A 21045-nucleotide genomic window follows, 5' to 3' on the forward strand; every position below is an offset into this window, starting at 1 on the left:
GATATTATACAGTATTTGTCTTTCTCTGTCTGACTCACTTTGCTCAGCCTGATGGCCTCCCAGTCCATCCATGTTGCTGCAAATGGCAAGATTTCGTTGTTTTTCACACCACATCTTCTGTACCCATCATCTATTGACGGGCACTTAGGTTGCGTCCACGTCTTGGCAGTCAGCTTTCCTTTCTTTTGAATGGGTACACCTGGAAACGGAGTTGTTGCTTCATGTGGTAATTTTGTGTGTGGTTTTTGAGGACCGTCTGTGCTCTTGTTCACAGCGGCTGCACCATTTCACATTCCCTCTTACAGGGCACAAGGGCTCCCATCTCCACATCCTCGCTCATACCTTCCGCCTTTCTTTCTTTGCTCCCTTTTTCCCTCCCTCCATCCCTCCCTTCTTCTCTTTCTTTCTCCTCCCTTTCCTTCCCTTTCCCTTCCTTTCCTTTTTCCTTGCTGGCTGCTTGCCTTCTTTCAGATGTTACTGACTCTCACCTTGCTCTCTGGGCTCACTCTCCTGTCCATTCTCCTTCATCCTGTGGTCCATACCCTTATTTCTTCACTGCCATTTTAGTTGGAGTTTGGGAAAGAGCAAGGATTGCACATTCAGTGTATCATTGTAACTGGGAGTCTATAATATTCTAAAATCCTGTGAATAAGTGTAGAGTCCATATTCTCAATCAGTATTTCACTTAAGAAAATTTCAACAAGCATAATTGCATACTTATAAAAGTTGAGTTGAATATAGTTAACATTCTAGATCAGAAGTTGGGAAACGTTTCCCCTGAGGGGCCAGATAATAAATATTTCAGGCTTTGCAGCTATATAGTGTCTATATTTTTCTATTTTTTGGACAGCTCTTTAAAAGTGTGAAAAATATTCTTAACTTAGTCTGTGGCTTGTTTTTGGCTCAGAGGCTACAGTTTGTTGAACCCCAGTTCTGGATTTATTTGCAGTAATCTTATTAGGCAGAATGACCCAGTATTGATGAAGAAGTTCTTTTCTTAATGCTTTTCTTAGTAGAAGTGCAAGCTTTAATACCGTTAAGGTGATTTGGTTTTTTTGAATAAAGTACTGCAAGTTAATATTTATTATTTTAATTTTCAGATGGTGACCCTGATAACTATATTGCTTACTATCGGAGAGCTACTGTCTTTTTAGCTATGGGCAAATCAAAAGCAGCACTTCCTGATTTAACTAAAGTGATTGAATTGAAGATGGATTTCACTGCAGTAAGTGCACCTAAACTTTCTTAAAAGGAAAACTTAAGGAAACTTGGAAGAGGTAATTTGTTTCTTACAGTGAAAATTGGCATGCTAGGCATAGCTGGAGGGTGTAGAAAGCCACTGTGATGTAGTGGACTGGGCAGCAAGAGAAATTCAGTCCTCAGGATCACAGGTGTGTGTGAAGGAGGCACAGTGGAGTGGGATATCAGGTGATTTTCAGGAGCATTGCAGGCAGATTCTTCACCATCTGAGCTACCAGGAAAGGCCAGGAATACTGCAGTGGGTAGCCTATCCCTTCTCCAGGGGATCTTGCCAAACCAGGAATCCAACAGGGATCTCCTGCGTTGCAGGCAGATTCTTTACCAGCTGAGCCACCAGAGAAGCCCAGAAGTGCGGCAGTGATGTCAGCTGTGTGGTTTAAAAGGTGTCTGGGTGGAGGATGGGGTGCAGGCTGAGAAATGAGCTGATTGAGAAACTGTTGAATTAAGAGGCTGTCAGGTGACTGACGGCAGTTTCAATTAAGGCCATAGTGGGAAGAATAAAGAAGAGGGAGCAACACAATTAAACAGTGGTCTGTGATGAAGATACAGCGTGAATTAGACAGAGTCCTGCCCTGAGCCAACACTCAAGCTTCAGAAGTGGAGGAGTTTATGGTCTAATAGGATATCTTGACAGTTGGCAGGTCACTGTAATGGCTTAAAATAATAGCACCCAATTATAGTCTCAAAATTAATTTGGCAGTTCATTTATTTGTGTGTTTGTGTCCTGCTGTAATCCAGAAAGGATCTGAGATGACTGATTAGATGTGGGTGAATGTTTGGTTTGGAATAATTGTATTATTTTAAGATGGAATTCACAAGTGTCACATTTTGCTTATTACTTTACCCAACTAAGCATAACTGTCCACAAAGGTTTTAAGTAGCTCATTTTCCTAGTATTATAGTATTTATTAGCCAGTTGAAGTGGCTTTAATTTTGCTTTTTATGTGTGTTGATGCATTTAACAAAGGATTTAGGGAAATTTTTATGTACTGTGAAAGTAATATATGTCTTACTCAAATGTTGGTGTGGTTTCTGTCTTATGGTAGGCGTTCATCATCGGAGAGTTGGTATTCTTGGAAGAGATGGGACTGAGCACATTAGAAGCGGAATGTCAGAGTTGACTGATGGATGTTAAAGAGGCATTGTTATTCTGGTTATAGTGGAGTAAATATGTGCATTAAGAGTTAATAAAAAAACAAAAACTATGTCCAGAGCTTTGATTGGTAAAGTCCCAAGTGACACGTTTTATTAGAATTGCAAAAAGTCATTATGATGTCTTAAAATACTTTTTAAGTGAGATATAACTCACATATCATCAAATTCACCCTTTTTTAAAGTGTATAGTTTGGCAGCTTTTATTGTAGTATATTCACAATGTTCTGCAAACATCACTCTTATCTAGTTCCAGAACATTTTTATTAGCCCCAAGGAAGCGCTGTTCCCATTAGCTGTCACCTCCCATTTCCATCCTAGCCCTTGGCAACCACTTCTCTCTGCCTCTATGGATTTGTCTGTCTTGGATATTTCATGTGAACAGAGTCATACAATGCATTGCCTTTTGCGTCTGTCTTCTTTCACTTAGTGGCACGTTTTCGAGGTTCATCAACACTAGCATCCGTCAGTACTTCATCCCTTTCTATGCCTGAATAATATTCTGTTGTATGGACACATCATATTTGCTTCTTAATTTATTAGTTGATGGGAATTTGGCTTGTTTCTACTTTCTGGCTGTTGTTTTGAGCATTCATGTCCAAGATTTTATTTATTTGATATAGTAAAAAATATTTTTAAGGAAGCAGACTCTAACAAAATTTATAAGTAGTCATTGGTTCTAGGAATTATACTCAGAGGGCCAAGTGATGTAGGTATAAGAAAAATTAGTATTTCATTAGCTCATTTAGTTTTATTCTTTGGGTTTAAAGAAAATTTGGTATACTCAGTATACTCTCTTTTTTCTTTTTTAGGCAAGATTACAGAGAGGCCACTTACTACTCAAACAAGGAAAACTTGATGAAGCAGAAGATGATTTTAAAAAAGTGGTAAGTTCCGTTTTTATGTTGTTCTGCTAAGATTAGAGTGAACATACTGAACTTATTTTTTTATATATTAAGACATTTTAATAGTTTTATACCTGAAAGGGAAAATTGTTTGGTTTGTTTATGTAAGAATCATAGTTCCTGAATTAATATTTAGTGACTGACATCAAAGAATCACTTTAACGGATGGAAGATAACGTGTATGGAACAGATAAGTAATCCTCACTGGGTTTATACAGCTCATGTTCTGCTTCGTCCTCCATGAGATCTAGACATGTCAGCTGAGCTATTCTGAAAGCTGTCTGAGTGACCCAGGAAACCCTTTATCTGATTTGAAAGGGATAGTGAAACAGATTCACAACAGGACATTTTGTAATCAGCCACGTAGCTGCTTTACAAAGTGTAAGTCATTTTGGATTTGTTGAGGGAGATGTTACAGATCACATGGAATTGAAGGGATTATACCCTGAAAAAGGATTTGAAGAGACAGCTAGCTGATGTCTTTATACCTTCATGGGGTTTGTTTTAAGACCCACTTGTTTTGTTCCACATGGATTTGATTCTGGAGTGTTCTAGAAAAGAGATATATATATACACATATGTGTGTGTGTGTGTGTGTATGCCTTTCATTGTTCATTATTTGCATTTTTATAGTTTATCAAAATGCTTAGTTACTGTGATGATAACCATTATGAAAATAAAAGTTAAACTTCTGTTTGCATAACCTTTGTCACAATACTCAGTCGTATGCAGACAAATCCAGAACACATTAGATATTAATTGTATTGAATCAGAAGCCGACACTCATGGTCTTAATGAAATTCAGTGTCATTTTCAGCATTTTGCCATCATTTGTCTTTTGTGCTTTATTGATTCCTCAAATCCAAAACCCTGTGGTACACTGTTCAGCATCACACACCGATGAAATCTGCCTGGAGGGCACCTGACAAATTGCCATTTTGCCCCCGTCTTTCACTGAAACACGTTAGCTGATCAGCAGCTCTCTGTCCAGAAGCCCGTGTGCCTTCAGAGGAGGCTCCAGGCCCGCAAGGTAGTCAACATGCTAGTGGGACAGATGCTCCGGGTCACAGTCTTTAGCAAATGGGAGGTTTCTCAGACTGTGAGCTTCATAGATCAAGTGCCATAAAAGAAGGCATCTCCTGACCTGAAGAGAGAGATGTGACAGGGAGGGAGGAAGCAAGTGCCCAGGCCTCAGTGGGCACTGGGGCAGGAGACGGTGTGTCCAGTCTTCTGAGGAACTTGGAGCTAAACGCAGAGGCTCAGCACTGCCCACTATTGGCTGGACACTTGATCCTCGAGGACTGCTCTTCAGCCATGTTTGTATGCTCTTCTGCTTAAAATAAACAAACAAAAAAATTTAGTGTCATTTTATGTTTATCTAATATTCCCTGCTGCTTGGGAACTTGTTAGAAAGGAGCTTGAAGGACAGGTGGCAGGGAGTCAGTAGTGCTGGAGAAACTTTACCTGGCCCAGTCCTCTAGACACACAGCAAGTGTTGTGTAAAGATTTGTTAAATGGATGAGTGATAAAACATAATAATTAGTTTCCTTCTTTTTAATAAGTGCTTAAACTTAGAGTTCTTTTTCCAGTTACAAAGACTAGAGTAGCCTTTTAGAAATAACACAATTTAGAATAAAGCTTTAGCACAAATTAGTCCTTACTGGGCATTGGATGTATCCTTTTGGCAAAGTGTGGATGTATCTTGAGTTAATGTCTTTTCTGTCATCAATATTAAAACCTCTCAGGAATGAGAATGGGACTTTAATGAAACTTCACACTTGTGATTGTTCTCTAACAGTCACACTTCTGCTAATGTGTTCTTAAAACTGCCCTTGTCACAGGGTTCTTCCATGAGAATGTCTGCCTGTATTGAATGATCTTTCCTTTTTAATTGAAATCTTTATTGAGAGAATTATAGATTCCCATGCAGTTGTAATCATTAGTACAGAGAGATCCTGTGTACTCTTTACTCAGTAACCAGTTTTCCCCAATGCTAATATCTTAGGAAACTATTGTATGATATTGTAACCAGGATGTTGACGTTGATACAGTCTACCAGTATCTTGACTGTGTTAATGGATACAGGGAAGTGTATAGAATTAAATACACACAAATAAATGAATATTCATTTCTTAGATTCTTGTGCATTGATTTTGTATCCTGCAACTTTACCAAATTCATTAATTAGCACCAGTAGTTTTCTGGTGGCCTCTTTAGGATTTTCTGTATGTAGTATCTTATTTTCCAGTTTGGATTCCTTTTACTTCTTTTTCTTCTCTGATTGCTGTGGCTAGGACTTGCAAAACTAGGTTGAATAAAAGTGGTGAGAGTGGGCACCCCTGTCTTGCCCCAAATCTTACAGAAAATGCTGTCAGCTTTTCACTGTTGCGTGTGATGTTAGCTGTGGATTTGTCAGATGTGGCCTTTATTATGCTGAGTTATATTCCCTCTATGCCTACTTTATGAAGAGGTTTTTTTTGTAATTATTAATAGATGTTGAGTATTATCAAAAGCCTTTTTTTGCATCTACTGAGATGATCATATGGCTTTTATTCTTTAATTTCAGTGTAGTATATCACATTGGTTTGCAGATGTTGAAAAGTCCTTGTATTCCTTGAATAAATCCCGCTTAATCATGGTGTATGATCCTTTTAATGTGTTGTTGGAGTCAGTCTGCTAGTATTTTGTTGAGGATTTTTGCATCTGTGTTCATTATTATGTTTTTCTCTGTAAGATAGTGACCATGGTAAATAAGAAATAAAGTATTGTAAAATAGGTAAAGGTTTGGCTGAAATGTAAAACACCAAAGACGAGAAGGGATATCAAGAAACATGACAAAAGGAGGGAGGGAAATATCAGCAGGGTTCAGTTTCCACATGTGACTGTCCTCGAACATGAGAGGGTATGAGAGGGTAGTTGAGAAGAGTGAACACCCTTGGGAAAAGAGTGAAAAGCTTCATCTCACTTAACCCTCTTTGAAACGCTCCCAAGTTACAAGTTTAAATCTTTAGTTTGTTCCTCAAACTTCTTTCTTAAACCTCTTTGGAAGAATCCTCTCTCTCTCTCTCTCTCTCTCTCTCTCTCTCTCTCTCTCTCTCTCTCTCTCTCAGCTCCCGCCCCCACTCGCCTCCTTGTCCTGATGAGGCCCCGATGCAGCCTCGATGCCCTGAGCCCTCTCCTCTTGTCCCATCCCTACTGTCTGACCATGGAGTGAGGCTGAGTCCTCCACCCTCCTCCTTCCCCTCCCTCACCTGCCTCCAGGGACGATTGTGAGGAGGGGGACAGACTTTACAGTTTGGGAGAGAAGAGATGCAAATCCCATCCAGAAGAGGCAGTTATCTATAAGCATCTACCTTTACCCAGAGCAAAGTGACAGTGCACACCCGTTTAATACCCCTTCCAGCGAGGTTCATCGGAAGGATTCGACTACCCTGAGGATGGTAAAACAAAGACAAGCAGGCCACGGCCCAGAGCAGAGCGGCTTCCTTCAACTTGGACAATTTAGTCCCGCAGGGAAAACCCACCCCAGAGGGAGCTGAGGTTACCAGTTTGTAGATAGTTATGAATATTTGGAGTCCTAGACATTCCTTCAAAAACTGAAGATTAAAACGACAGAAAAAAATATCTGAAGTATCCTCTCAGAAACAAAATGGAGAAATGCAGACCTTTTACCAAGAATTAATATTCTCAAGGTTTCTACAGTGTTCTGTCCTACCAGTTAGCTAGTGGAGGTGTTTTTTAAACATGAGTCCGCTAAAAGGGGAAATGGTGTGATTGGAGAATTGAAGGAGAGACATTTCTAGAAATAACCTACTGGCGTTTGCACCTCACCCAAAATGGGAGAAAGCCCATTAATTACAATTTTCATCTTAGTAGAAACATTAGATTTCAGGAATTAAATATAACTGTAATCTCAAAAAAATTTTTAGAAAAATTAGTAGTTTCTTAATGTAGGCACTTTTTTTGTTTTTTTTCCTGAGCCATTAGACTTAAGACTTTTCCATCTGGAGGAAGAAACTATTAAGAGTGACTGTGCGGAGAAGGCAATGGCACCCCACTCCAGTACTCTTGCCTAGAAAATCCCATGGATGGAGGAGCCTGGTGGGCTGCAGTCCATGGGGTCGCTAAGAGTCAGACAGGACTGAGCGACGTCACTTTAACTTTTCATTTTCATGCATTGGATAAGGAAATGGCAACCCACTCCAGTGTTCTTGCCTGGAGAATCCCAGGGACTGGGGAGCCTGGTAGGCTGCCGTCTATGGGGTCGCACAGAGTTGGACACGACTGAAGCGACTTAGCAGCAGCAGCAGCAGTGCTAGAGGCCCAGCTGGGGGCGGGACTGAGCTGTAAACAGACACGGGGATCTTACTGAGGTAGCAGAAACTGTCTAAAACTGTGGTAATGGTTGCATGCTTCATAAGTTTGTTAAAAATCATAAAATTGCACATTCAAAGTGAGTGAATTTTATGGCATATAAAATATACCTTGGTGACGTTGTCTTAAAAAAAGAGGCAATATACAAAACTCTTAAAACCACTTCATAGGCCTTTTAATAAGCTGTTATTCTCTTATTTTTCTCTGTAAAGTCTTCCTTATTGTGCCTCAACACCTCTGGCATCAAATCTTTTCTTATACCTCTAGAAAAGTGCCCTTCCTTTCAGTTTTCCTATGCATTTCAGTATTGTGTTGCAATTATTTTATACTTAAAAAGTAGATCCTTAAGAAACATAACTAGAAAGCAAAACACATGAAGCTCAAGTGTTTCTGCAGAGCCGTATGTTAGAGAGAGAGCGGTGCATCCCCTCATTCTCTCCCTTTTCGGAGTCCTAAGTCCATTTGCGTCCTGGAAAGCTGTGCTGCCCCCGTCTTCTGACTCCAGCCCCACTGCCCGCTCTCGTGCATCACGTGGGTGGGAGTGAAGATGCCCTGGCTGCTGCTCCCCACGGTGATCAGCACCCGGGGCTAGTCGTGGGGGGAAGCCGGGTGTGCCCGTGTTTTCCTACTGATCCCCCAGTAAATGTGAATGTTCGGAAAGGTCAGATCATTGTGTATGATTGTTCGTCTCAAAAAAAAAAAAAAAGCCCTGTCAAGTTTAACTTCTTATTGTTACAGCTCAAGTCAAATCCCAGTGAAAATGAAGAAAGGGAAGCCCAGTCCCAGCTCATCAAATCTGATGAAATGCAGCGTTTGCGCTCACAAGCACTGGATGCCTTTGAGAGCTCAGATTTTACTGCTGCTATAACCTTCCTTGATAAGATTTTAGAGGTAAGTTTTTATGCTCTTGCAGCCAACAAGCCTGACAGTTGCTGCATTTCCTATGAGGTATGTTTATATGCTTTGACATGTTCTATACCACAAAAATCCTAGGTAGCATAAAATCAGATCAACTCTGGGGTTTTCCACTCTTAATTGAAAGATGGCGTTTATACAGAATAGAAGTTGGGACTGAAATTTTCAGTAAAAATACTGAAGGAGTGATGGCGTGGGACTTCATATTTTTATACATTGCTTACTTTGCTAAGTTTGTTTGCTATTGCATTTTTTTGTGGGGTGGGGCAAGAAAGCTCTAGAGGTTAGATAATGGGATGAAAGATAAAAGTTGGTTGCAGAAAAAGGAGAAATGATGTTTGGGAGGAAAGATGAGTGTTTAGAGTAAGAAGTTTTTAGGGAAGAAGGCAGTTGAAGAGTTGATAGGATTCAGAGGGTTCTATATACAGAAACTCCATCTGCCTCAGCAAGGACTTAATGACAGAAGGTGAGAGGGTATCAGAAGGAAGTCTAATAGCATATTCAAATGGAAGCAATCTAACTCATGTTTGTCATTTTCACAATGCTTTGTACAGCCTCATTTTATCTTGGTGATAAACTCGTTAGTGTGTAGAATGGCCACTTTGATAGTTTTATAGAGGAAATCATGTGAAGTGAAATTTCCAGTGTAAATTCCAGTGGAATTCACAGTTTACTAGATTATTTTGTTAATGCTTTATTAAGAAAACATAAAGTTATGATTTTTACCTTCTAGTGATTATCCACCTTGACCTGGCTCATTGTCCATGGTGTTTAATTTATGTACAGTGTTGATTTTGATATCTTCACGTGAAAAGTTGACGTGATTTTAAAACAGCTCTATGAAATATGTAAAGACACTTACATGGGTCTTATTGGTGGTGAGCTTTTGGATGTATATTTGGAAGAATAATGGTGGTTTACTAAACATTGTCAACTTTTTGATAAAATGGAAATGGAGATACTTCAGCCTTCTCACATTTTGTTCTCTCTTTTATTTTTGTGATATGAGGATTTAATTTCAAGGAGGTAACATTTTATAAGTTCATTTAATTTAGTTACTAGTAGAATAAAAATATTTTGTGAACTTAGAACCTAGATTATATTTTTTGAGACTAGAAATTAGAATTGTTGATTAAGTATAAAAATCCAATTAGAGCATATTCTCTTCAAAATAAAAAATGCTTCACTGGAAACCACTTTCTAATAATAAATGCCCTGTTTTCTTATTGTCAGTGTTTTAGAATTATATAATTGAAAGGGGTTTGGAAAAGGGCCTTGTTAGTGTGTATATATATACACACACACACTCCTTACATCACTGGAATATATTTAAGACATGTTTCGGGACTTCCCTGGCGGTCTAGTGGTTAAGAATCCACTCACCAGTGCAGGGGACACAGGTTCAATCCCTGGTCTGGGAAGATACCACATGCCCTAGGACAACTAAGCAGTTGTGCCACAAACACTGAGTCTGAGCTCTAGAGTGCATGAGCTGCAGCAGCTGAAGCCTGCGCACCCTAAAGCCTGTGCTCCACAGCAAGAGAAGCCACTGCACGGAGAAGCCCTCTCAGCACAACTAGAGGGGAGCCTCTGCTCGCCGCAACTAGAGAAAGCCTGCATGCAGCAAGGAAGACCAGTGCAGACCCCCCTCCCTCCGACCACAAAAAAAAAGAAGTCTTTGGAGAAATTACTTTATCACATCTCATTATTTTTGTCACATTTAAATTGTATCAGAGTTTTTTAACATTGCTTACAATATAGAAGTCATCACATTAGTTGAGGATGTTCTGTGCTGATAAATATGTAGATAAGATATGTGCGGGGCAGGTATGAATGCACGTAATTTACTGTCTCTTTAAGTCTAGTTCTTTTGTTTCTCAAGGTTTGTGTTTGGGATGCAGAACTTCGAGAACTTCGAGCTGAATGTTTTATAAAAGAAGGGGAACCTAGGAAAGCGATAAGTGACTTAAAAGCTTCATCAAAATTGAAAAATGATAATACTGAGGCATTTTATAAAATCAGCACGCTGTACTATGAACTAGGAGACCATGAACTGTCCCTCAGGTTAGTTCTAGTAACATACACATCTCAGTATCTTTTTACTGTTCGCAGTAACAGAATACTCCCATTTTTTTTTAAATTTTAACTTTAATAAAATTAGGGTTAGGGCTTTTTTACATATCTGTAATTTTGTGTCATTTCTAAGTTATTCTGCTTTTACATAGTCATTTTCATGACGTACACTCAGTAAGGTAAATAGGAGAGCTATTACATTTGCAGAAGCAAAACAGAGTGTTTATTATCTCTACTTGAGTCATTTTGAACTTGAATTAATTTCTGTGTGCGCCTAATACAATGCCATATGTGAAAGTGTATGATAAATTATTAAGTCAGTGTTATAGACAAAAAAAAATACCTTTCGTTGTGATTTCTGTATTTAGTATGAAAAACCATTTATTAATTATTTTGACGTGGAGTATTATTTTCCTTCTTTAAATATGTGAACAGTGAAGTTCGTGAATGTCTTAAACTTGACCAGGATCATAAAAGGTGTTTTGCACACTATAAACAAGTAAAGAAACTTAATAAGCTGATTGAGTCAGCTGAAGAGCTCATCAAAGATGGCAGGTAAGGCCGTGCTTTGTGGAGGGCTCTACTTTCCCTCTGATGTCTGGTCATGGGCAGAAGAACTGAACTACTTACTTTTTCACTCCTGGAGGGTGGAGGATCTTATGGCATTGGGGTTTAACAAAACTATCACACTCTTACACTTTTTTTTTTTTTTTAATTTTATTTTTACTTTATTTTACTTTATAATACTGTATTGGTTTTGCCATACTTTGACATGAATCCACCACGGGTGTACACGAGCTCCCAATCCTGAATCCCCCTCCCACCTCCCACCCCATATCATCTCTCTGGATCATCCCCGTGCACCAGCCCCAAGCATCCTGTATCTTGTATCAAACATAGACTGGCGCTTCGTTTCTTACATGATATTATACATGTTTCAATGCCATTCTCCCAAATCATCCCACCCTTTCCCCCTCCCTCAGAGTCCAAAAGTCTGTTCTATACATCTGTGTCTCTTTTGCTGTCTCGCATACAGGGTCATCATTACCATCTTTCTAAATTCCATATATATGTGTCACTATACTGTATTGGTGTTCTTCTTTCTGGCTTACTTCACTCTGTATAATTGGCTCCAGTTTCATCCATCTCATTAGAACTGATTCAAATGTATTCTTCTTAATGGCTGAGTAATACTCCATTGTGTATATGTACCACAGCTTTCTTATCCATTCATCTGTTGATGGACATCTAGGTTGTTTCCATGTCCTGGCTATTATAAACAGTGCTGCAATGAACATTTGGGTGCATGTGTCTCTTTCGATTCTGGTTTCCTCAGTGTGTATGCCCAGCAGTGGGATTGCTGGGTCATAAGGCAGTTCTTTTTGCAATTTTTTAAGGAATCTCCACACTGTTTTCCATAGTGGCTGTACTAGTTTGCATTCCCACCAACAGTGTAGGAGGGTTCCCTTTTCTCCACATCCTCTCCAGCATTTATTGCTTGTAGACTTTTGGATTGCAGCCATTCTGACTGGTGTGAAATGGTACCTCATTGTGGTCTTGATCACTTTCTAACACCACACACAGAAATAAACTCAAAATGGATTAAAGATCTAAACGTAAGACCAGAAACTATAAAACTCCTAGAGGAGAACATAGGCAAAACACTCTCTGACATAAATCACAGCAGGATCCTCTACGATCCCCCTCCCAGAACACTGGAAATAAAAGCAAAAATAAACAAATGGGATCTAATTAAAAGCTTCTGCACAACAAAGGAAACTATAAGCAAGGTGAAAAGACAGCCTTCTGAATGGGAGAAAATAATAGCAGATGAAGCAACTGACAAACAACTAATCTCAAAAATATACAAGCAACTTATGCAGCTCAACTCCAGAAAAATAAACGACCCAATCAAAAAATGGGCCAAAGAACTAAATAGACATTTCTCCAAAGAAGACATACAGATGGCTAACAAACACATGAAAAGATGCTCAACATCTTACACTTTTTGAGTAGGGCAGAATACAGAAGATGGTAACTGCATAGTATTCTTTTCAGCAGATTTATTTATATTTTGCCAGCTATTTATTGAATTTCTCCTATGTCAGGTACTGACCACATACTGGGCAGGGAGGGAGGTTAGAAATGAACATGACTCTAGTTTTTGGTCTTAACCTTATAGTTTAGTGTGGGAGACGGGCATATAAACTGAGTATTAACAGGTACTATAGTAATATATCTAGAGTGATGACGATGTATACAGAGTATGCAGACATTTGCTCTCGGTATAGGATTCAGGGTTAATAGTTCTTTTCTTACATCTGAAAAATACTGTATAATTTCTTTCTGGCTTCTGTGGGTCCTGATGAGCAATCCATTGTCCTTCTAATTGTTTTTTTTTTCCCTCCCAAAGATAAGGTGTCATTTTTCTTGGACTGGCATGGATTTCTTTGTATTTGTACTGTTTGGAGTATGCTTAGCTTCTTGGATATGTATGTTTATGTTTCTTGTCAAATTGGAAAGTTTCCAGCCATTATTTCTGGGAATCCCTTTTCAGCCCAGCCCTCTCTCTCTTTTCTGTCTAGAACTCGGACTGACATAAATATTTAGTTCAGTTCAATCTCTCAGTTGTGTCCGACTCTTTGCGACCCCATGAACCACTGCACGCCAGGCCTCCCTGTCCATCACCAACTCCTGGAGTTCACTCAAACCCATGTCCATCGAGTCGGTGATGCCATCCAGCCATCTCATCCTCTGTCGTCCCCTTCTTCTCTTGCCCTCAATCTTTCCCAGCATCAGAGTCTTTTCACATGAGTCAACTCTTCGCATGAGGTGGCCAAAGTACTGGAGTTTCAGCTTCAACATCAGTCCTACCAATGAACACATAGGACTAATCTCCCTTAGGATGGACTGGTTGGATCTCCTTGCAGTCCAAGGGACTCTCAAGAGTCTTCTCCAATACCGCAGTTCAAAAGCGTCAATTCTTCGGTGCTCAGCTTTCTTTATAGTCCAACTCTCATATCCATACATGACCACTGGAAAAACCATAGCCTTGACTAGACGGACCTTTGTTGGCAAAGTAATGTCTCTGCTTTTCAATATGCTGTCTAGGTTAGTCATAATTTTCCTTCCAAGGAATAAGTGTCTTTTAATTTCATGGCTGCAGTCACCATCTGCAGTGATTTTGGAGCCCAGAAAAATAAAATCTGACACTGTTTCCACTGTTTCCCCATCATTCTTAAATGAAGTGATGGGACCGGATGCCATGATCTTCATTTGCTGAATGTTGAGCTTTAAGCCAACTTTTTCACTCTCCTCTTTCACTTTCATCAAGAGGCTCTTTAGTTCTTCTTCACTTTCTGCCATAAGGGTGGTATCATCTGCATATCTGAGGTTATTGATATTTCTCCCAGCAATCTTGATTCCACCTTGTGGTTCCTCCAGCCCAGCGTTTCTCATGATGTACTCTGCGTATGAATTAAATGAGCAGGGTGACAATATATAGCCTTGACGTACTCCTTTTCCTATTTGGAACCAGTCTGTTGTTCCATGTCCAGTGCTAACTGTTGTTTCTGACCTGCATACAGATTTCTCAAGAGGCAGGTCAGGTGGTCTGGTATTCCCATCTCTCTCAGAATTTTCCACAGTTTCTTGTGATCCACACAGGCAAAGGCTTTGGCATAGTCAATAAAGCAGAAATAGATGTTTTTCTGGAACTCTCTTGCTTTTTCCATGATCCAGCGGATGTTGGCAATTTGATCTCTGGTTCCTCTGCCTTTTCTAAAACCAGCTTGAACATCAGGAAGTTCATGGTTCATGTATTGCTGAAGCCTGGCTTGCAGAATTTTAAGCATCACTTTACTAGCGTGTGAGATGAGTGCAATTGTGCGGTAGTTTGAGCATTCTTTGGCATTGCCTTTCTTTGGCATTGGAATGAAAACTGACCTTTTCCAGTCCTGTGGCCACTGCTGAGTTTTCCAAATGTGCTGGCATATTGAGTTCAGCACTTTCACAGCATCATCTTTCAGGATTTGAAATAGCTCAACTGGAATTCCATCACCTCCACTAGCTTTGTTCGTAGTGATGCTTTCTAAGGCCCACTTGACTTCACATTCCAGGATCACACCATCATGATTATCTGGGTCATGAAGATCTTCTTTGTACAGTTTTTCTGTGTATTCTTGCCACCTCTTCTTAATATCTTCTGCTTCTGTTAGGTCCCTACCATTTCTGTCCTTTATTGAGCCCATCTTTGTATGAAGTGTTCCCTTGGTATTTCTACTTTTCTTGAGATCTCTAGTCTTTCCTGTTCTATTGTTTTCCTCCATTTCTTTGCATTGATTGCTGAGGAACCTTTCTTCTCTCTCCTAGCTATTCTTTGAAACTCTGCATTCAAATGGGTATATCTTTCCTTTTCTCCTTTGCTTTTCACTTCCCTTCTTTTCATAGCTATTTGTAAGGCCTCCTTGGACAGCCATTTTGCTTTTTTGCATTTCTTTTTCTTTGGGATGGTCTTGATTCCTGTTTTGTGTACAAAGTCATGAACGTCCGTACATTTGTTCATCAGGCACTCTCTATCAGATCTAGTCCCTTAAATCTACTTCTCACTTTCACAAATATTAGATTTTTTTTTTTTTTTTGGTGTTAGCCCCACAGTCCCTGCAGCTCTGTTCATTTTTGTTTTTCATTTTCTCTGTTGTTCAAATTTAGTAATTTCTGTTGTTTGAATTCACTGACCCTTTCTCAGTCCTCTGCATTCTGCTTTTGAGCACATGCAGTGAGCTCTTTATTTCGGTTTTTATACTTTTCAGTTCTAAAAATTCTATCTGGAATTTTTATATCTTCTGTTTCTTTGCTGAGACTTTCCATTTCTTTTCTGAGGCATTATATTTTTCCATTTGCTTTAAGCCTGCTTGTTAATTGCTTTTTTTTGTGTGTGTGGCTACTTTAAAATCTTCGTCATAATTCTAACATCTCTGTCCTCTTGGTGTTGTTTGGAGATCCTGTTTCTTGGTATGATGATTAGTTTTTAATTGAAATCTGGATATTTTCATTTTATAAGATTCTGGTTTTTGATTCTTCTGTTTTGGGTGGCTTTTTCTGACATTGTTTCTGCAAAGTGAGCATGAGGGGCTGGAGGGTGGGCACCACCTGGTTAACTGGAAGATGAATGTAGACGTTTCCCAGTTGGCCTTTGTTGCTACTCAAGCTGTGGGATTCTCCTGCTATTGCTTGGTGTAGGTGAGAGTTTGGGGGACTCAGTTCTGATCAGGAGTGAAAGTTCTGGCTCCCAACTTGATGTTCTCCAGTACCACCTTGGTTTGGATGTGGACACACCTCATTAGAGGCTCACCGGAGGTCTTGGCTCTCCAGTTGAGCTGCTGATATTGGTGGGGGTTGGGGCCATAATTTTCTCATAGTCTTCTCATACTAAACAGTGTACTTGCAAGGTGTTGACACAGGCGTCCAGCTGGAGGGGTGGGGAAAGCGCCTCTGCTCCACCTTCCCAGAGGCTTTTTTTTTAAATGAGGCACATTATTTTCTAATTGAACTCTTCTTCTGATGCAAAAATAGTTTATTATGATAATTGTTTATGTAAAGTTAGATACTATTTGTAATTGAACTTTTAATTTCTAATATTAGTTTCACGTGTGGTTTTAAGAGAGAAAGTGAGGCCTCACACTCTGTATAGTTTCCCCCCATCTTAGAAATCTACAAAACAGCATCCCAGCTAGGATTTTGACATTGATGGCTACCTTTTGCTTTAAGTGTTATCTTTAAACCTGTATTTTAATAAAGCAGCATTTAAATGTGAAGATTGTAGCACTTTTGGAATAATATGCCACAGCAGCATGTAGATATATCTTACAGTTTGTTGTTACTGAGGAAGGTAACAATGCATAACATGACTAGTATTTTTCACCAGTTTAAAAAAATTCTAAAGTAGCTTTTATTGTTCTTAGAAAGTTAATAAAGTTGGGGGTTTCTTCTGCAAGAAATTACCTTGTACTCAGTTATGAATATTGATATTTATTATATAAAATAACACGTAATGGGTTCTGTGATTTTATAAAATGTGTAGTAACCAAATGTGTAAAACCTGATATCAGTTTTCTGCAAGGTGCTTTGTGGCAGTCAGACTTTAACAAAGTGTTTTCCTCAGCTTCAAAATCAGGAACCGCTTTCTATAAAGAATCCGTCATTTGATTTGATCAGTTAGTACTCATAAAGGGTGCTTTAATTTATCCATATACTTTTTCTGTGGCCACGGGTTTCAACTCTTACTTGCAGAGAGGACCTTCATTACTACTGTAGATTATAAGGGAGAAGGAGTCTTTGAGGGCATGTGCTCATTCAGGTCAGTTGATGAAGCAACAGATAGTGATGAGTAGAGGGTCCTTTTCTTTAACTCTGGAAATAGAATTCAGTTTACTCATCATGATTTGCTCATTTAATAGGTACACAGATGCAATCAGCAAATATGAATCTGTCATGAAAACAGAGCCAGGTGTTCATGAATACACAATTCGTTCAAAAGAAAGGATTTGCCACTGCTTTTCTAAGGTAAATTGCTGACTCATTTCCAGAATTGTAAAACTTGACATATGGAATAACAACCATAAGTTCTTTTCTCACGTTTACCTTTAGGATGAGAAGCCTGTTGAAGCTATTCGAGTATGTTCAGAAGTTTTACAGGTAGAACCTGACAATGTGAATGCTCTGAAAGACCGAGCAGAGGCCTATTTAATAGAAGAAATGTATGATGAAGGTAAATCTTTAAGGAATTTGATATGTAATACCTCAAAGTTGATATATGTGCAGTTAGTCTGTTTAACATCCTTTTGTTTGGAACAAGTTTACCTGGAGATGTTGGTGATTTTAGAAAAATGGCAGAGAACCTAAAAATCATTTTCTTAGTAAATCATACTTTCTTGGTGGAACATGAGAGCTATACCATGTAAGGAAAGAGTTCTGCTGTTGAATCCAGTACAGAGGAATACAAAAATAAAAATTTTAGCTTGCTTTATTGTAGACAAGTTAGAAAAGATGAATAACAAACTAGAAAACTCAAGTTACAGATCTCATATCATGCAGAGGTAATCACTGCTCATTTTGGATTTATATCTTTCAGAGTTTTCTCTATGCATATATATGCGTGTGTGTTTTGTGCCTATATACATATTCTATGCATATACATGTTAGACATACATCAGACATATATGTGACATACATGCCTAAATGTAAAATGACCCTCTGTGACCCCTAGAAAGTGTGAAAGTGTTAGTCACTCAGTTGCTCAGTGGTGTCCGAGTCTTTGTGCCTCCACGGACCGTAGCCGCCAGGCTCCTCTCTCCATGGAATTCTCCAGGCAAGAATACTGGAGTGGGTTGCCATTCCCTTCTCCAGTAGATCTTCCCAATCCAGGGGTTGAACCTGGGTCTCCCGCATTGCAAGCTGTTAGTAAATGTCAGGACAGCTGCTTCTCCAGCTTTGTTCAAGTAGCAGATAGAGTTTCCTGCTAGATGTTGTAAGCACCTTGAATAAAAGCAGTGCTCTGTTTTTGGAGGATAACCAAGGCCAATACAGTAGTCGTACAAAATCCTTTCATATATATTGTTTTGTGACCTTTTCCACGTGACATTATACTAAGAACATCTAAATGAGATGATTTTAAAAGAAGTGAGCCTTATAGCCCTTAATGACAAGTTTTGGTTTCAAAACAAGTAAAGCATTTAAGATTGAAAACAGTAAGGGTATGTTTCTGGGGAAACTTGATTTGTGATACTCTGGTTTTTCCCCCTAATAATTGCTGCATATTTATTTAATGAAATGTGCAGTTATTTTAAGCATAGTAAGAATGCAAAAAGTGAAGGCACTCAGTCATGTCCGACTCTTTGTGATCCCATGGACTGTAGTCTACCAGGCTCCTCAGTCTATGGAATTTTCCAAACAAGAGTATTGGAGTGGGTTGCCATTTCTTTCTCTAGGCGATCTTCCCAACCCAGGGATCGAACCCGGGTCTCCTGCACTGCAGATGCTTGACCGGTCCGAGCCACCAGGGAAGGCCAAGAATGCATTACAGCAATGACAAAACTGTACTAAGAAAGAGATAACTGACCTTATAATTAAGAAAGATTCATGGTACTCATTTTTAAGGCAGATTGATCTTTTACTTTCTTCTTGCTTTCTTCAATTTAAAAAGAATCTTCTAAGTGGTTTCCTGGGAGTGATGACAACTCTAGTTACACTGTGGAACATTTTTATGGTATAGTCCTTGAGGTCTGATTGAGGCTTGAAATGTATGTGAACAAAACGACAAATCTTCAGATTCGTAAGAATGTGTCAGTAAGGCAAGTGATTTACACAGATGCCTTTAGCCTGCTTGCTCTTTTCACTCTTGGGCTCCCAGAAGGCTGTATTCTAGGAGTTTGCATTCCAGTTAGTTATTGGAATGCTTCATCAGTGTGTGATTTTCTTCCCTGTATGTAAACCCTTAGCTCTAAATGTGAAATTAATGAAGCTGCACAAGCTTTTAAGCTTAGCTGTTAAGAAAAATAAAAGGTTCAATTTTGTAGGCTGCTACATATAAGTTGAAACATGCCTTTGTATCTCGAGTGTTAAACCCACTTATTTTTTAGAGAAATTTGACAGCTTGATTCCTGAAGAAAAAGATGTTTGATAATAATTTAATAGATCTATCTCTGAAGTCTTTTTCCTTATAGGAAGGCTTTCTATATTCTGTTTGCTGGTTTTACCTAGTGGATGTGAAGTGATAACTAGTGGTTTTAACTTACATTTTCCTAATGATTAGTGATTGATGTTGAGTACCTTTTCATATGCTTGTTGGCCAGTTTTATACCTTTGGAGTAAACCATTTATTTTTGCAATGTGATTTCCATCAAGTAACTTAGCCTGTAATATTTTACTTTCCTTATATGTGCAGTAAGAATGCGAACAGTACATATTGCATAGGACTGTTGTGACAGAGAAAGAACATGAGACGGTAGTTGAGGAGTCAGCAGACTTGAGCAATGAGTAAAAAACTCCATTTCACTTAACCCTCTTTGAAACTCTCTGAGTTACAAGACAGGGAAAGAAGATGGTGCTCAGAAAGTAATGCTTAATGCAGTGCTTCTAGTAAATGGTTTCCACTGTGCTTATTTTTAGAGTAGTTGTTGGTAACTTGCATTGACTTTGCTATGTAAATGGTACTTAATGGGATAGCTTGCTTCTAGCTATGACCTGTGGTTGTTTAGTTGCTCAGCTGTGGCCTACTCTTTGTGACCCTATGAACTGTAGCCCACCAGGCTCCTCTGTCCATGGAATTGCCTAGGCAAGAATACTAGAGTGGGTTGCTATTTCCTTCTTCAGGGGATCTTCCTCCCAGGGATTGAAACTGCATCTCTTGAGTCTCCTTCTTGCCAGGCAGATTGTTTACAACTGCCTAGGTGTGACCTGTGATTGCTGCACTAACTCCATCTGACATGGCTATTACTTTAGTGTTACTAATAATATCTATAATTCTGAGAACAGGAGCCAGGTAACACTTTTTCTGGATGAAGGGCCAGCCTGGCCAAATTGTGGAAAAGACATATTTTATGTTTGACATGCTCTGATGTCCTGTAACCAGATTCCTATGCTTTCTTGCCTATTCTTGAACTCTACCTAGTGACGCTAAGTCTGCCCTATTCCATGAAGGTGTTCTGTGTTAAAAGATCATACCTTCATTTTCTTAGAGTTGTATAAAGTTGGTGTTTCTTCTTTAAGTTTAGGAGAATTCACCAGTGAAACCATCTTAGGTTCCAGAGTTTTCTTAGTATGAACATTTTTGATGATGAATTCAGTTTCTTTTATCACTATAGGGTCTCTCATATTTTCTGTTTTCTCATTTTAGTTTTTGTAAGTTGTGTGCATCAGTGAATTCATCCATTTCACCTACATTGCTCCTTTTGGTTATATGATGTTTTTAATGCTTTCTTACTGTATTCTTTTAATGTCTGTAAGGTCTGAAGTGATCATTTGTTCTTCATTTCTAATAGTGACAATTTGTTTTTTTTCCCCTCTTGATCAGTGTAGTTTTTTCAAATTTGTTAGTCTTCTGAAGGAACCAATTTATGGATTGGTTAATGTTTTCTATGACTGTCGTCTATATTTCATTGATTTCTTTCTTTCCTTTGAATTCCTTTGGACTTATTTTTTGCTCTTCCTGCTTCTTAAGTTTAAACTGTCATTTATTTTAGGCCTCTTTTCTTTTTAAATATAAGTATTTAAAACTGCACATCTCACATTTTTTATTTTCATTGTCAATTGATTTGAAATGTATTCTAACTTTCCTTCTAACTACTTCTTTGATGCATGTATTATT

The 21045-nt window shown here is 38.9% G+C and overlaps 1 protein-coding gene across 1 annotated transcript in view; it reads left to right on the plus strand.

Annotated features, from left to right (window-relative positions):
- LOC128057776 (dnaJ homolog subfamily C member 3) overlaps positions 1-21045 on the plus strand; it is a 58084-nt gene that overhangs the window by 28877 nt on the left and 8162 nt on the right. The window contains exons 3-9 of the mRNA XM_052650278.1: positions 1101-1225; positions 3225-3299; positions 8430-8582; positions 10489-10670; positions 11115-11234; positions 17138-17243; positions 17328-17448. Coding sequence (XP_052506238.1) covers positions 1101-1225; positions 3225-3299; positions 8430-8582; positions 10489-10670; positions 11115-11234; positions 17138-17243; positions 17328-17448 — 882 coding nt within the window. The remainder of the gene's footprint in view (positions 1-1100; positions 1226-3224; positions 3300-8429; positions 8583-10488; positions 10671-11114; positions 11235-17137; positions 17244-17327; positions 17449-21045) is intronic.

The sequence above is a fragment of the Budorcas taxicolor genome, chromosome 12, assembly GCF_023091745.1.
Source record: "Budorcas taxicolor isolate Tak-1 chromosome 12, Takin1.1, whole genome shotgun sequence".
Taxonomy (NCBI): Eukaryota; Metazoa; Chordata; class Mammalia; order Artiodactyla; family Bovidae; genus Budorcas; species Budorcas taxicolor.